Raw genomic sequence first — 15,532 nt, 5'->3', positions numbered from 1 at the left:
TACTCTCTACGGTAAACTTACCTAAGCGATTAGTCACTAATGTGGGTAGCAGTAAACTACTACCCAAGTTCATTGGGCTTTTCCGTGAGCCTTTCTGCTTGGGCATTGTGTCTGGCTTTCAAAACCATTAGCTTTGGATAAGCTTAAATGAAAGAATAATTCAAAGACCCAACGCAGTTTGACAAAAGTAAAGTTGATGCAAGCGTGAAAAGCGAAAAGCGAAAATTAAAAGTACTATTCGCTTGCGTCTTACAAAAAAAATATTTATTATAAAAATTTCAACTTGAGCGATGATAGAACAAGTGATCTTCCCTGTCCAGCTCAAAGCAGCCGCTTATCAGTGTTCTAAAGCAGTCAGACGACCTGCATATCAATTTGCTATTACAACGGAGCTACCTCGCTCCTAAAGTCAGAGGAAGACTTTCAGACTCGGAGAGTCACTTAGTTCTATTGAACTAATGGGTTTAACAACTCAGGGAGTCGTACAAGCTATTCAAGCTTAAGGAATCCTAGTTCAAGGGATTCAGGGGTTCGTAGAACCAATTGGCAACTAGTGCCCAAGAGGATTTACCTTACAAAGGCTTCTATCTCTTACAGATCAACGCAAGCCTTAAAAAGGCACTTGACGCTTTAAGTTCAAATGGGGAACTGCACTTTATTCAATTATTTAAATCTAAAAACGTCACCCTAGCTAATTTTAAATAGATTGTGTTTATATCTTGCGGCGACCACATTTGCTACCCATAATAAATGGGATTTAAGTAATTGGCTAATTTTCAAATTAGATAAAAGGTATTTTACCCATAAAGTAAATGTACCACAACAACGGTTCTCCAACCGATGTGTGCCCCATTCCAGCTAGTGTCCAGTCCCTTGATAAATTACGAATTACTTGATTCAGGAATCCGCGAAAAAAGGCGATTTGCGCTGCTAAAAACGACACACGAATATGACCTGCAGTCTTGGTATTTTTAGCGAGCTAAAAAACTAGAGCGTTTTGTGGAAACATACGAGGTTAAAAGAGCTGTGCTGCTTTTGACGATCAAGCTGCTCGACATAACCAAGTGAGCAGTACAGCTGCTGGGAACCTTTCATCGTACCAATGGTTTCAAGACAAATTTTATCAAACGCACCGCACGATACAGCAAACGTCTCAGCACCTTTAATTAACGCTGTTGCTACACCACGGCGTCGAACGGCTTGAGTTACACTCAATCGGCAGAGCTCAGCAGACCACTCGTCGTCTTGAGTGATCGACGATCGATTTAAAGGCTTGACACCGACGCATCCGACGACTTTTTGATTCCATTCGGCAACCCAGAAGCCACTGATTTGAATTCCAGCGCTAGTTGGCGTTTGAAATGCTTGAGTCACATCAAACATGTCACCACAAGGACCACGTAGACGATTAGCCACAAACTGCCGGACAGCTCGTGAATCTTTGCCAAATTCAAGGTGGGTAATCTCAAAGACTGCTCGTACCGCAGCCAAGTCTTCAGGCTGGAAAGCTCGAATAATGACATTATCCGATGCTTTCGATAGCCGAATGCAAGTCCCAGTCAAAAGGTACCGATGTTGATGCGTTGACGGCACAAATGCATTTGTCCACTCTTGTTCGCCCTTGTCATCGCATTTTCTATTGTCGGCTAGTATCAAAGCGTAATGGGCATTGCACAGCACCCAGTCGGCAAATTCGTCAAAAGGTTCTAAAGACGTAATTCGGCGCTTTTCCTCAATTGTCGTGCATGTTGCAAAGACACTGTTCATGTCAAGAATACGGCAATTTTGCCACTGGGCACTAGCCAAGAACCGCCGTGCGTGGTCTACTGCTGTTTGGAATTCTCGCACACCTCGTAACGTGCAGCCTTTTATTGCGAAATAGTCCTGCAACGTCGAACTAAATGCCTCGCTGTCATCTTTGTCGCTAGCTTTCAGTGCGATCGGATCATACAAAACAATTGATCCACGAGAAAAAGTCGTGGAAAGATATTGTAGCAACTCGGTGCCGTGCTCCGGAGCCAGATACGACTGCAAAAACACAATTCATATTTTAAATTAAAAGAAGCTCTTATGACCGAGAATTGATAAAAAAAAAACACACGATACCACGACGCATTCGGCGAGAATTAGTGTCGGCACGGAACGATCTGCGCCCGTCGCTGTAAATGTAGTATCAAACAGCTGAGTGTCTCCAAGATCACAAGCAATTAGTGAGTACGAGGCACTCGGTACGTGGCACTGCCACGATACGTTGCTATGAACAGGAGTCGCAATGACCAAGTTCTTTAGATTGTTTGGAAAGAGGCCGACACGAACATTGTCGTCATTTAGCAGCTTCGTCTTGACACACACGATAGCATCACAGTCGACCTCTGCGAAAGCAATATGGCCAGCAAAGGATCGTTGGTGGAGTAGACGGAAAAAGAGCGTGTCGAAGCCTGCGCCTAAGGACACAATGTTGATATGGGTCGAGGTTTTGACTAGAATTGTAAATGGCAGTTAGAAGTTTGCAACATTTTTGATATTCTTATTAAGGTAGTAGTAAACGCACATTGAGTGAGGAAGAGCTCGATACAGCGAGTCATAGCTACATGGCGAAGGTAATACCCTCGATGAATCTGCAATGCCGACACCAGAGTCAAATTAGCATTTTGACGCTTTCTCTTTCCAATTTACATTGTTAAAAAAAACTGGTTATACGTACAAGTGGTAATCGTCGAGTAGGTCTTGCGACAAAATAGTGAAGAAATGGGTCTTCGAAGTAGCCAAGCTTTGCTGCGGAGCTTCGGAATTAGGAATAGATTAAATTGGTACGTTTTCTTAAGATAGCCGTGATGCTATAAATTTAGCAAATATTCTAAATAAGTCGCTTAATGTACGTACAGTTTGCATTTTATGGCGTCATACGCCGTCTCCGTGACGTTGTGATCGCTTGTTCCGCGCCACCGTTTATTTGGTGCCTGCGTCATAAGAATATGTGGTTGATTTTTCTTTATTTAAAATTCATTTTAAACACTTGTGTTTGAAAAAGATGTCTTGCACCACAATTAAAAAGCAGTACATTTTTTAACCAATAAGATATTGAAAGCGTTATATCCGTAGATAAAATAAAATCCCGTTCCAGGGTTTAGGGTTTAGCGTTTAGGGTAAATGTCTCACCAATATGAGGCAAGCAGTTTAACCATTTGCGAACATTAATGAGGATTTCTCCACTAATTTTCTTACTGATCCTGTAACGTTAAGAAATACGTCTAAGCATTATTGCCTGCGTCGTTGAACAACGGTAGCTAACACGAATATTCGAATGCACCGCACGTGGACATTCGATTTTTACGAATGGAGCTCTAGTGGAGCATTACTATGGCGTCCAATGGCGAGTATCGTGTAAGATGCACAATATTTACACAACTTGTTACAAAAACTCATGTGACAATCAGTCCACAACTCAAGTTCGAGAACCGCTTGCAAAAGGCGGATCGTGTATGCATACCTACAATCAAGTCCAAATTCCGAATACTTCGCATGAATACTATTAATGTACCGGGGCATTCTGACTTGTACTGCTTCAGTACAAGTCCACTTCGCACTGCCTTCAGTTGCGAGTGGTGCCTTACGTTCATCTTCACGTACACTTGTACGTGCAGAGGAAGACTTCTCTTTAAGGTAACAAGCTTAAAGAGGGTACAATGAAAACTGTATTAATATAATTAAGTATATTTTCTTTCTATCTGTTAACTCTAACTTAATTATAAACTAATACCAAACATGTAATTGAATTCTTATCTCTTGCTTATCTGTAACTATCTCTTTGATTACTCCTGCAGCTGATTAGTCTGCGGAATAAATAAATATTACGGTCTATACCTATTTATGGATAAGAATTCTGAATATTACTATATAAAGTAATATCCTGCAAATATTATCTACCTTTTAGATAATATATTAATTAACAACCTTTAAGTGTTAATTTCATGTAACGATACACCCCGTTACATCAACCCTCCCTTAAAAGACAATTACTCTGACTGTCATTGGATGGGGTGATCACTATGTGACCACGTAATTTTAAAATGATGTTGATTGGTCAGAACCATCATTTTAAATTCCATGGCATGAAGAATAAACTCATGCGGGGTGTTAATAGTGCTACGCCTTCGGCTGCGGTTCGTGCAGCCGCGGGTGACGCACTGTTATCTCTTGCGGCAGATGGAACGTCTGCCGTAGTATCTTCCACTCGCACAACATTATATGTTGCGAGTGCACGTGGTGATTCACCACGTGAATACGACCCCTCTTGGAGGTCGACTAGGCACGACGTGAGCCAACACTCGTTGAATGTCCCCGGTGCATTTTTTAAACCTTGTGGCATCATTAGTCACTCCCAAAGCATACCGCTTGGGGTGCTTGCTGCCGTTTTGGCTACATCGGACTACCTCATGTGAAACTGATAGTAACTTTCGTTTAAATCCCTCACGGAAAAATTAGTCGACTTTTCCATGGAGTTCAACACCACATCTTTCTGCGGGATTGGCGTTTGCGCCGGTATGGTCGCCGTGCTTAGCTTATTATAAGCATTAAACCACGCGTCATCCATCTGTGGCTTTACGCACACAAAAGGTCGGGCTGCAGTGAGGCGATTTGCTCTCCAATGCCCCTATCGGCCGGTAGGCGGCTCAACTCTTCATGTGGGAACAAGTGACGGTGTTTCTACCTAACTTGAAAAACGGGCTGTTTTTCAAGCTCCCAGCCTGATGCAGCGCATCGTATCTTTTTGTCTGTTTCTAAGACATTCTCGTTCATTGTGGACGACGAGCAACAGTCCACCAAGTTCTCTTCTGGAACTGGTGTGACTACCTCGTGGATCTTTCGTTCCTTAAGTTCAGACAGGAACAGAATCCACGAGATTTCCTAAAGATTAACAATCTCCTCGGCAGATTTCAAGACGTGCTGGGGCACCTTAACTGAGGATACCTCCGCCATTTTGTCCTCGAAGGCTTCGAACACCTCGATCGAAGCCCATCCTCTTGAGCTGAGGCTAATCCAAAGGCTACACGTTTTGACGTGCCTTTGATCGTCTTTTTGTCGGGTACTCGAATATCGAGCACCACGACCTTTGACATGCCGTTGCTTTCTCGGCTAACGCACCACTTCGAACCGCACCAGGTTCTGGGCTCTGTGCCGGTTCTTGCGATGTTTGACTTCCTGCTAGCTCGCTATCCACTGCCACAGGCTCTCAACTCTGTGCGGGACCATTGGACGCATGACTACTTGTCATCGTCCTTTTTACTACACCAGTATTTCGGAGCTGGGTAGGACTTTGTGTCACCTGACTTGCGTCGATACACTTTAATTTGTGATGGACATGACATCAGCTGCATGAGCCTCTAGCAGAAGAAGATCATTTCCGGTGTCCTGCGTAAAGTTAGCAATTGTGCGTGTACGGCAGTCTATCCATGGTTGTTGTCTTGCCACCCATGGCATGTCAAGGACGAAATCATACGGACTCTCCCTGTCGAGCACTGTGAGCTTCTCGTTAAAAAAGAAGTCACTAAAACTGAAGACGAGTTCAACTTGAACTCCATCGGACTTAAAGAGCGCGCGTTCGCTCCATGTCGCACCTGCGCGGTATGGCCTCAGAGTGGGCTGACTCGGCGCTTATGGCGGACGTGAAGGCTTTCACTGCAAGGGCAATCTTTAAGACAAAGATTCCCGCCATGTACCAGCCGTCGAACAAAGAAGTGTTGCTTCAGGCGCGCTTCTTTGGGGCGCGACAGGCTAAACGATCTCTGCAAGATTATGTGCAAGAGATGCGCTCGCTGTCGGCGTCTATCACCGTAGGTGTGATTCCGGAGCACATTAAGGCGCCCACGTTTATGAACGGAATACGGCATGGCCCATCGCGACAGGCCCTTTTCAGAAAGGTGTCGTCGACGATGGAAGAGGCAATCCAAGTTCCCTTAGTTGAGGAGCAATCCTACAACAGTGCCTCGGCGACAGCTTGGTATAAGCCGTCGGCCGAGAGGACAGATGCCACTCCTATGGAGTTGGGCAATGCAGACGTGGTCTGTTATAAATGCGGCAAGCGCGGCCATATGATGGCTCGCTGCTATGCCAGGGTCCCTGCTGGGGCAAAGATGCCCAGCAAGAGGACTCCCTTCCCAAAGGGCGATGGCAAGAACCAGCGTGCGAGACGCATGATTTCTGCATCGACCACTGAGGGGTCGAGAAATGCAGGAGCGCAGTAGGGACGGGATGCCCTACTGACGCGGACTCTGAAGCTATTCCTAAGTTCAGAGTTGTGGAACAAATGGGTAGCATAGTCCCTGGGGTCTCAAAATTTCGGACTTCAATCCTGTTGGTCATATACCGTCAAGTACGAGGCTATGTCCAAGTGATGACCCTCGCTAGTGGATTCGAGTGCATCACAAAATTTTGTGAAACTCGCGGCTCTTAGATTGAGACACGTGATGTTTGAGTCGCTTTGCCAAAATGGCAAGCGAGAAGAGGCGACCGTTCGTTCTAGCTCATCCTCAGTCTGAGTGACGGGCTTCGCCGCAGCATGGTTCTGTGCCTCGGACGCGGCTCTCCGCTGTCTGAGCACGAATGCCTCAAACTGCTCCAACAGAGCAACATGTTGCTAAGGAGGACTGCCCAGAAAAGGCACATGGCGCAGGAACCTGGTGAACAAGCCAGGGCTTGTTCACCAGGTTCCTGCGCCATGTGCCTTGCCACCTCCCGATGATGCTCGGAAAGGTGGGAGAAATGAGCTTAACCGATGTTGAAGCTCATCCTCACGTTCACACGCAGAGAGAGATGCGGGTCGCGGGGAAATTTTCAAGTGCTACCAAGTGTAGGCGGGCACGTCTTAATGCTGGTACGCTCTACTTAGACACACACCCTAGCACAGCGAGGAAGCGGTTTAACCTGCTTCTCTTGCTTGCAGTGAACTAGTTGTGGGGGGCGCCTTTGCGGCCTCACCCAACGCACTAAGTACTCTAGTAAAGTGTCGTCACGCGAGCGGTAATCTGGCTCCTCCTGCGCACTTACTAAGTAGTTTTCGGACTGATTTGTATTCAATCGCGTTAGTTATAAATACATAATTTTAGCAATCAAAAATGTCATCTCTGTAGATAACACTAATATGAATTGCGAGCGTATCTTTCTGAATACCTCGCGTAACGTATGACGCTAGCCGTCATCCCTCTAATGTGAATGTACCTACATGCATCACATACACAAGGGTTGGGCACAAATGTGAGCAACGTCCGAGTGGTGGGTCCAATTACTTTCCCTTTATGTAATACACCATCATCTTAAGTACACCATGTATGTCTAAATGGGACTGTGTAACATCAGGGCAGCTTTAGCCCATTACAATAGTCCCGACTTCTAAAGTTCATCAGCAATAATTTGACAATAAAGAACCCCCATTTTTGTTGCTGTAGCATACATGAGAAGGCAAGGTGACGCGCTACAAATCAATGAATGTTAAGCATAAACGAAAGGCCAATAACGTTGATAGGAATGAATGGCTCCAAGAGAGATTCACGATATCCGCTTTTTGTGTTACAGTCTCGGACTCAATTTATAAATTTTACAAGCATACTCCATCTTAATTTTCTGCACCGATAATATCGATTATGTGGGCTTGCTGGCTCCAATCAATGGCTATAATATTAGAAGTGTTAAGGATGAAAGATAAAATTTATACCGTTCTTTTATTATAATTCTTATGCTTTTATTCTAAATCCTCACCGATCCAGATATAAAGTTTTTACCGACCTTCTTTATTTCAACCTACAGCTGAATTACTTAGGACTCATTACTCGTACTAAACCGACGACCCTCGAAGAAGCATTTGCCCTCGCGCTGCCAATATGCTCGGCGAAGACACACAGAATGTTGGTAAGGTTTTCAGATTTGCGGCTGCTTTTGGCTAGGTCTTTTTAAACGCAATGGTGCGGGGCCAGAACATTGCGCTTAAGATTCCGAGCGAATGCTTTATTGAAATATGCACAGAGAATACAGTGAATGCAAATTAAGGGCTCATTACTCACCTAGGTTACACCGTCGCATGCTCTATGATGTGTCAGATTCTAATTAACTCCTATTGAGCAATTTGGGACAGGCTAATTAGTGATGCACAAGTAGGATTAAGATAATACATATTAGTTTCCCATTTACTCGTTGCGCGACGCCTAATCGTGTCTTGTACCGATTGGCGGGGTTAAGCTAAACTTAAACGAACCAATTAACAGAACTAATGTCTTATTGCGTCAATATTACCAAATTTGGTAATTTTGGAATTGTTAAGTTTAAATTAATTAAGAATAAATTTTACGTTTTTCTTATTCAATTTCCTCTCATAGAAAATAACATTTATTATTCCTCTTATAGAAATTAATGTTTATGTTACGGAACACCCCTTACATTTACATTGTAAATTGCTAACCAAAATATCCAATTTACTTAAGATAAATATACGTGTTACATTTCCATTCCACATTGCGCATTCAAAACTAAAATAAGCGACTTTCGTTTAATTCAGATCTACGGAGCCGACTCTTGCCGTCGTCTAGCAGATTTGGTACTAATTAATCGAAAGTAAAACACAATTCTCCTCAACGCCTTTTAAATTTAAACCAAAAATAAAAAAACAAAAAGAATTATTTATTATTAAAAATGAATAAAATGTTAAATTCAGGAAATCTTTTTTTACCAATGTTGCTCTGAAGTGGTACATCCGTAAAGTAATTCATCTTGTTACTTCGATTGCACTTCGTCAATCGGGTTGCCACACCGCACTGGTCACTCGTCTTTCCGCGCGCGACCGCCGTACGCGCTACAACTGCACGAGCATGAGGCGCTTGGATGGAGACCACGCAGTTTATAACATCTCATCCACCACCACTACAAGCAGTGCATCTGCCTTGGACGTCTTGAGCTCGGTCTCCTCGCCGGCCATGGTTACAGCTAACAATACCAGCGGCGTACTCTTGCTAGGCAAGCTCATGCGTCGCGATCGCCGCCTTTTTACGTGGAAATGGCGAGATTTTGTTCTCGAGCGTACACGACTGCAATACTTTAGCCGGAAGGGCACCCGCAAGGGCGACATTCCGCTCACGCCGCATACACCCATCACGATCCGCATGTGCAGCGAGCCCAAGCCATTTGGGTTCTTACTCTTTATTAAAGACACGAAGCTGACGCTAGCAGCTGCTACAGAAAGGGAGCGGCACCAATGGATTGATATCTTCTGTGATGTCTTTCACGCGAGCGTGGAACAAACATTAACGGATACTAAGGCCGAGCGGCGATCTAAACCAACGTATCTACCCATTCCCGACTTGGGGGACACGAATGTAGATCATGAAAGCAGTTCGAACAATCTCCTTGGGAACCAGACTAGCCCAATTAATATTCTAGACGGTAGAGAAGCACGAGGATTCTCGACTCCTTTCATGGCGCACAATGTCTTGGATCATGAAAAAGGAACAACAATGAAGCGCGATTCATTTGGCGAAGACACGATTCCGATACTTGAGTCTCGTATGACGTACGGACCAATTAAGGAAATGTACTCGCGGATTACGTTTCCACCAAGTTTAGCGAATGGAGACTTGCTGGTTGGTGTCGGTCCTATTGTACGACGTTTGGGCTGGTCGGATGAACGAATTTTGGCGGTGGGTATGTATATTGATCCAGAAACCGCAACAAAAGAGCTCGAGAATCCCAACTTCCAAGGGCGAGATGCCAAGAGCTTGCATGGAGACCAACAATTTTACAACTACTTGCTCTCAAACACGACGTTTCGACGGAGCTTTGTAGTCACTGCACGAAAACGAGTGTCAAAATCCGTGCTTTCGGCCTTGTTACGGGACGAATTAGGCCCTCGAATGGGCGTGAATGCGACGGCCTTGCAGACATTTCTTGGGTTTATTGAAAAATCGTTGAAAAAAGCTGAATCAATGGTACTGCGGATCCACGAAGATGATCGTTTTGAGTATCGACTCCGCGGCCAGTTGTACCCACCTATTGCATCCCATGCTCTTTGTCAATGCATTCAAGCGATTTTCTTTGATAGCAGTTCGATTCAACACGATGCAAAAAGGGGTCTCGTGGAGCGATTGCCATCGCTTTGGGGAGGCGAGATGCTCGATGCCCACGACGAAATCTTTGGTCATCTTCATGATCAAAACCAAAGCATAGATACTGATGATGAGGAAGACTCGGACTCTGATGAAGATGATAGTGGCGCGGAAAATCTCTTTGGTGATGTCGGAGAGGGACGAGAGCGAAAAGAACAAGACGCTGAACGACCACACGACGATCACGAGCGTTCGTCGGATGATCGAGAAGAAGAGCAGGTTACAATAAAGTCACGTTCGAATAGCCGATCAAAAAGACGTAGTGTTCACGATGAGTCAAAGCCTCATGAAGAGCCTTCAACTAAAGACGAGTGGGCGGAATATGATGATCAAGAGCTGGAAAGACTGCGTCGGGAAAGTTGCAGTCTTACGGTGCATTTTGGGCCAATGATAGACCGAGATAGTAAGGTCATGTTCTCTGGGGACTTGGCTGCCGACGGCAGCGCGCTGTTGGGGACATATACGCATAAATTCATAGTTCCATCAGCAGAAAACCTCGAGACTGCTAGCTGTTACTACTCTCGATTCACAGTCGGATTGTATGTGGATCCTAGTGCAATAAGCGAAAGTCTTTTAAAGTACAAGGGGCTTTCAATCGGCAGTATTGTTCAAGATACAAATTTCTTTCGCCAGTTTTCACAGAGCAAATTTCAAAAGCATTTGGTCTTTAAAGTTGACGCTAAATTGAAGCTTCGGAGTCTGCTCCAGTATATTGATGCACAATTATGCTCTTTAGCCTCTTCATTTGCGGATTTGACGCAGCCCCTTGATAGCATGGTGGAGCTCTGGGATCATGCTTATCCACACCAACAGCAGCTTGAATTGTACCCGAAGGATGAAACTCATTTCTCCATCTCTGCTGATGGAAAGCTGGTCTTGTATGTAAGACAGCGCGGATCGCTTAAAAGTGATAAAAGTCAGACCCAGACGTCGGCTTTAAAATTAGCGACTTTATCTTTAAGCGAAAACGTGACAGTGGCAAGTATTGAAAACAGTATTGACTCGACCGCCGATTTATCAGGCGATGCTAGTCCGTCACATGGCAGTAATGGTCGTTTGAATACTGAAATGGAGCTGGTGTTGCCTCCACCTCCATTCTATTTGGTGTTTGAGAGCTTAATCTTTGGCTTTCATGCGTTCGATCCAGCTGCGCGAACTCAGCTGATGGAGCGCATTCCCAATCTCCTCGACCTTGCTCGAGATGACCTCGTACACACATACCACGACGAGATCCAAGCCCTTCGAGAGAATTACAAACGCCAGAAGCCCGAAAATCGCGTAAAAGTGGGCTACCTCTCCATTTCATTTGAAAAGCGCAAGCTTCAACGGAATGCAGACAAAGGTGGGGCTAAAGAAATCACGATGGTGCCTTCGCGCTGGTCAAAACGTTGGTGCCGACTGGATGGAACGCTCTTTTCGTACTATTCTCACAAGCGTTCACGCAAGTACCGTGAAATGATGGAACTTACGCGTTGCGAAGTCATGGAGATTACAGCAAATAGTGACCCGGATGTGGCGCGCTTTGCCTGGGAAAAAGGAGAGCACGATAGCATTCGAATGGCTATTATTAAACCTAACGGAGAAATTCTTGCTCTTCGAACGGAGACCATCTACGAAGGCGAAGAGTGGATGGAATCGCTTACGGATGCGACAAAAGTGCGACGCCATGCCGGGTCGGCTGACAATTGGCCTACCTGGGACAAAAGTCTCACCAAGCTTCAGCGACAAAGCAGTAGTGCCCATGACGCGGAACAGACGCGAGTTGGATCTTTGGAACACAGTGATCGGCCTTCAACAGATGATCCTGATGCCAAATCGCAAGGCTTGGCAGCGGCTTCAAAAGGTCAGGATGACAACGGGATGGGTGGGTACGACAGTGACGAGGATTTAGTCGACAAGGACGGTTCATTACTTGCTTGGGTACAAGAAGACCCACGCCACGCTCTGATTGTGTTTTTACTGGGCTTTATTGTGTACCTTGCTTCCTTCATGCATTGCAACCACTCGGTCGTCGTTGATGTTGAATAACTCGTAGTTTACATGTAATTGTTACAGCAATGTATTGATTCTACAAATGATTTAAATTTTAAAGTCTATGCATAGTATTGCGGTCGGTGGTATAATGCCTGTCGCTGAGCGTCTTGCGTCGAGTAGTGCACCTGGCCACCCCACAGTGCATCCTTTCCTAATGTTGGTACATGTCGAGCTGGAATTTTTGATTGCTGCGAAACAGAGATTCTTCGTTCCCAAAGACTCGAATGATTGTTATTCGTGTGTTGGTCTTCTTGATTCGATGTGTACGAAGGAGAGACGAGTTTTCTTGAATTCAATTGCTGTGTCTCGTGAAAAGCTTCCGGTGACGCTGAAAAGTCAAACGCATTAAAGCCCACGAGGGTTTCGACGGAATTGGAGAGCTGATTCGTGACTGGAAGTTGCTGTAGTTGCTGACGTCGCCACTTGGTCGAGATCTTACGAGCTCGTCCGTCTTCGATATCCAAATCCTCAACTTGCGTGCTGGGGCTCGCTGATGACTGGTGGCCGCGGCAAATGAGGCGATGACGAGCCCGATATATCTCAATCTCGCCTACTTGGTCGTCGTGGGAACCATTTGGTGCATGGAATTGAAACATTTGACGGGAGAAGCGAGTAATGGGAGGAGAGTCGCCGGTTGGAGGATGTTCAGATAAAAACGAGGTCTTTTCAACGGCAGGTATAACGCCAATAGCGTGCTTCTTTCCTATTCGTGCATAAATCCTGCTAATGCTGGTGGATTGTGCCACACCACAGGGATTTGTCAATTTCCAGCCAATTGAATTTAGTAAACACAGTTCGTCAAGCTAACCGAGCATAATTTGTGAGGTGTAGGACCAAAAGATGAATAGCAACTTTGGCTCGATCAGTTAGCTGATCTCTATATCGATAATAGGCGAGTCAATTAGCTGCTACTTTTCCTTTCAAAAGTGAAGGTATCGTCGACGAACATTCGATACGCTATTGTTGACATGGTGATTTTCCGCATTTCGGTAGGCAGAAAAAGTCTATCAGCAAAACAAGTTTTTGACGTATCATAATATGAAACACGGGAAGTGTAATTTCTGTCTTTGATTTCCATCGCAGTATTTAATCGGGTCAGAAGCTCTACTACGAAAGCGGAAAACCTTTTCAAGTTGCTACTAAGTCTTTGAAAAAGTAATTGATGATATAAGGCCGCGCAGAGGAAGCATTTAGCATTATTTTTTCGATCATATTGGACGCGATTTCTGGCTTCTATGAGCCTAAAGCCATCGCATGGCAAATGATGCAATTGGGTATAAAATATAAATGACCTAATTGTATCACTTGCAAGTCGCCCAATGCTATAACTTCAGGCTCATTATAAAATTGATCAATTGAGTTCTGCAATGGGACATGTTAACGCTCACCGTAGTTTCGAGACGATTAAGACATGCATCTAAGGACAGTACAGGACCCTTTTGCCAGACCGTAGTTTAGATACCGTATAATGGAATAATTGCGTGCAAAATGTTGTATTAAAGTGATTCAATAAACATTTCTACAGATATAAACAATCTTTCCAATATTGTATCGTTGAATCACATATTCAAGACTTTTAAAGCTGCCATTGTAACCCGAATATGCTCACATTTTTTCTCTCGAAAAATTCGCAGTGAATATGTTAATCTGTGTTCCGATTCCTCATTGACATCACGATAAAAAATCGCGAGCAAATACTGCCGAATGAGTCTGACAGATGCAAATATCTCAAATCAAATGACAAGAAATGCGCTGAGAGCGATTCGACCTTCGTAATCAATATACATACAGATTTTTACAGTGCATTCTTTGTAGCGCTCGATTGCCACGCCAGACGGCTTCGTAGAGGAGAGTATTTCTGGAGGCTGTTCTTTTCCTAACACGCACGACTGTCAGGCTAGATATAGTAGTCCACAAAAACATCGGGTAGAGCCAACCTGCTCATCAAGCAATGCCTTCGCTTTAACCGGACTATTCTCCATGGCAATATCAACTTCAGTCTTTGGCCGTTTAATCGCCAACTCCACCTTAGAATAACAACATTGGAGTTTAAGCATACCAATCAATTGTCGTTAGACCATTCAAGTCGCATCCATACAATATTAATCGTGTCAGTTGTCTGATTCATTGCTTGCGTCAACTTGGCGCTAGTTACAGCAATTGAAGACGCCGTCTACAGCACTTGCTCTTTTAAGAACAAGCCAATACCGTTTTAAATAAGCGAAGCACCGAACCTTGACATAAGCTGTTTTCAGCGCTTCAACATGCTCTCCCGTCAATTCAGCACCAAAATCTCTCGTGAGTTCTGGTTCCCTTCAAATTGCAGCAATTCATTCAATCACCATATGCTTAAAAGATAGTAATAGTTCAATTTACGCACGCCACAAGCACATCCGCATAGCGTTTGCGAGCTTTTGCGAGCTCTCGACGGGCATTATCTGCAGCTATTCTTGGCACCTGCACATGTTACCATCTTGGTTCTCAGAAGGTATTAAAATCATTCTTTTATTGCGCATACTTCTTTGCGTAGCTTATTGATCGCCGCTTCCTTCTCCTTTAGCTTTGTCTCCAATTCCTTAAGCTTGGCCGCTTTCTCTGCGTCAACGGGAGCCACCTCCTCTGCAGGTACCACAGCCGTCAGCGCCTCCGATCAGCACCATGTACTATTATTATATCTCGCTTTAAACCTTTGTCCTTTGGGTTGTACTTCCTCAGCGCGGCCGCAAATACCGTGGCGCATAGATCATTTACGTGGGCCCGGAAAATCTGCTGCTGTGCGACAGATACCGAGCCGCACTCCTTCAGCGCTGCTGCATTCATTTTTTCGCCACACACGCGCTGTGCCTCCTTAATTTCGAGATACGAGTAGCGTGGCATCGGCAGCTCTCCTGCAGACTCTACGTTCACCACTTTGGCATTGGCTTCCGGCATTTTTGCAAAAGTTTAAATATAAGAAAATTTGCAGTGACGTCAATTGATTATAATTTAGGCCGTCAGTATAGCGACACACCACATTTTTGGTCTAGCGACACCCCACTTCTGTATCAGCAGCTGGTAGAGCTATTTTATATATAACTCAATAAACATCTGTAGCGGAACTACCTCGCTCCTAAAGTCAGAGGAAGACTTTCAGACTCAGAGAGTCACTTAGTTCTATTAAAATAATGGGTTTAACAGCTCAAGGAGTCGTGCAAGCTAATAAAGCTTAAGGAATCCTAGTTCAAGGGATTCAGGGGTTCGTAGAACAAAGTGGCAACTAGTGCCCAAGAGGATATACCTTAGAAAGGCTTCTTCCTCTTACAGACCAATGCGCAAGCCTTAGGAAGGCACTAACGCTTTAAGATCAAAAG

At 44.7% G+C, this 15,532-nt stretch overlaps 4 protein-coding genes across 4 annotated transcripts; 1 reads left to right on the top strand and 3 right to left on the bottom strand.

Moving 5' to 3' along the window:
- Window positions 1-792: 792 nt before the first annotated feature.
- CCR75_005366 (uncharacterized protein) lies at window positions 793-2,969 on the bottom strand (the record flags this gene model as incomplete). The annotated part of the gene is made up of 5 exons (XM_067963447.1): window positions 793-2,028; window positions 2,107-2,480; window positions 2,552-2,618; window positions 2,705-2,783; window positions 2,884-2,969. The coding sequence occupies 5 exons, from the start codon at window positions 2,967-2,969 to the stop codon at window positions 988-990; spliced, it is 1,647 nt and encodes a 548-aa protein (XP_067815209.1). The 3' UTR covers window positions 793-987.
- A 5,889-nt stretch (window positions 2,970-8,858) lies between these two features.
- On the top strand, window positions 8,859-12,176 carry CCR75_005365 (uncharacterized protein; the record flags this gene model as incomplete). The annotated part of the gene is made up of 1 exon (XM_067963446.1): window positions 8,859-12,176. One exon carries the CDS (start codon window positions 8,859-8,861, stop codon window positions 12,174-12,176), a length of 3,318 nt encoding a protein of 1,105 aa, XP_067815399.1.
- Window positions 12,177-12,241: 65 nt separating this feature from the next.
- Window positions 12,242-12,778, bottom strand: CCR75_005364 (uncharacterized protein; the record flags this gene model as incomplete). The annotated part of the gene is made up of 1 exon (XM_067963445.1): window positions 12,242-12,778. The coding sequence occupies one exon, from the start codon at window positions 12,776-12,778 to the stop codon at window positions 12,242-12,244; it is 537 nt and encodes a 178-aa protein (XP_067815400.1).
- Window positions 12,779-13,380: 602 nt separating this feature from the next.
- On the bottom strand, window positions 13,381-15,113 carry CCR75_005363 (uncharacterized protein; the record flags this gene model as incomplete). The annotated part of the gene is made up of 8 exons (XM_067963444.1): window positions 13,381-13,892; window positions 13,982-14,058; window positions 14,120-14,209; window positions 14,281-14,355; window positions 14,417-14,495; window positions 14,563-14,639; window positions 14,701-14,801; window positions 14,870-15,113. 8 exons carry the CDS (start codon window positions 15,111-15,113, stop codon window positions 13,742-13,744), a joined length of 894 nt encoding a protein of 297 aa, XP_067815404.1. The 3' UTR covers window positions 13,381-13,741.
- Window positions 15,114-15,532: the final 419 nt, after the last annotated feature.

This window comes from Bremia lactucae, linkage group LG1, assembly GCF_004359215.1.
Source record: "Bremia lactucae strain SF5 linkage group LG1, whole genome shotgun sequence".
Lineage (NCBI taxonomy): Eukaryota > Oomycota > Peronosporomycetes > Peronosporales > Peronosporaceae > Bremia > Bremia lactucae.
The sequence above is the reverse complement of the archived record's forward strand: the minus strand, read 5'-3'. Positions and strand labels throughout refer to the sequence as shown.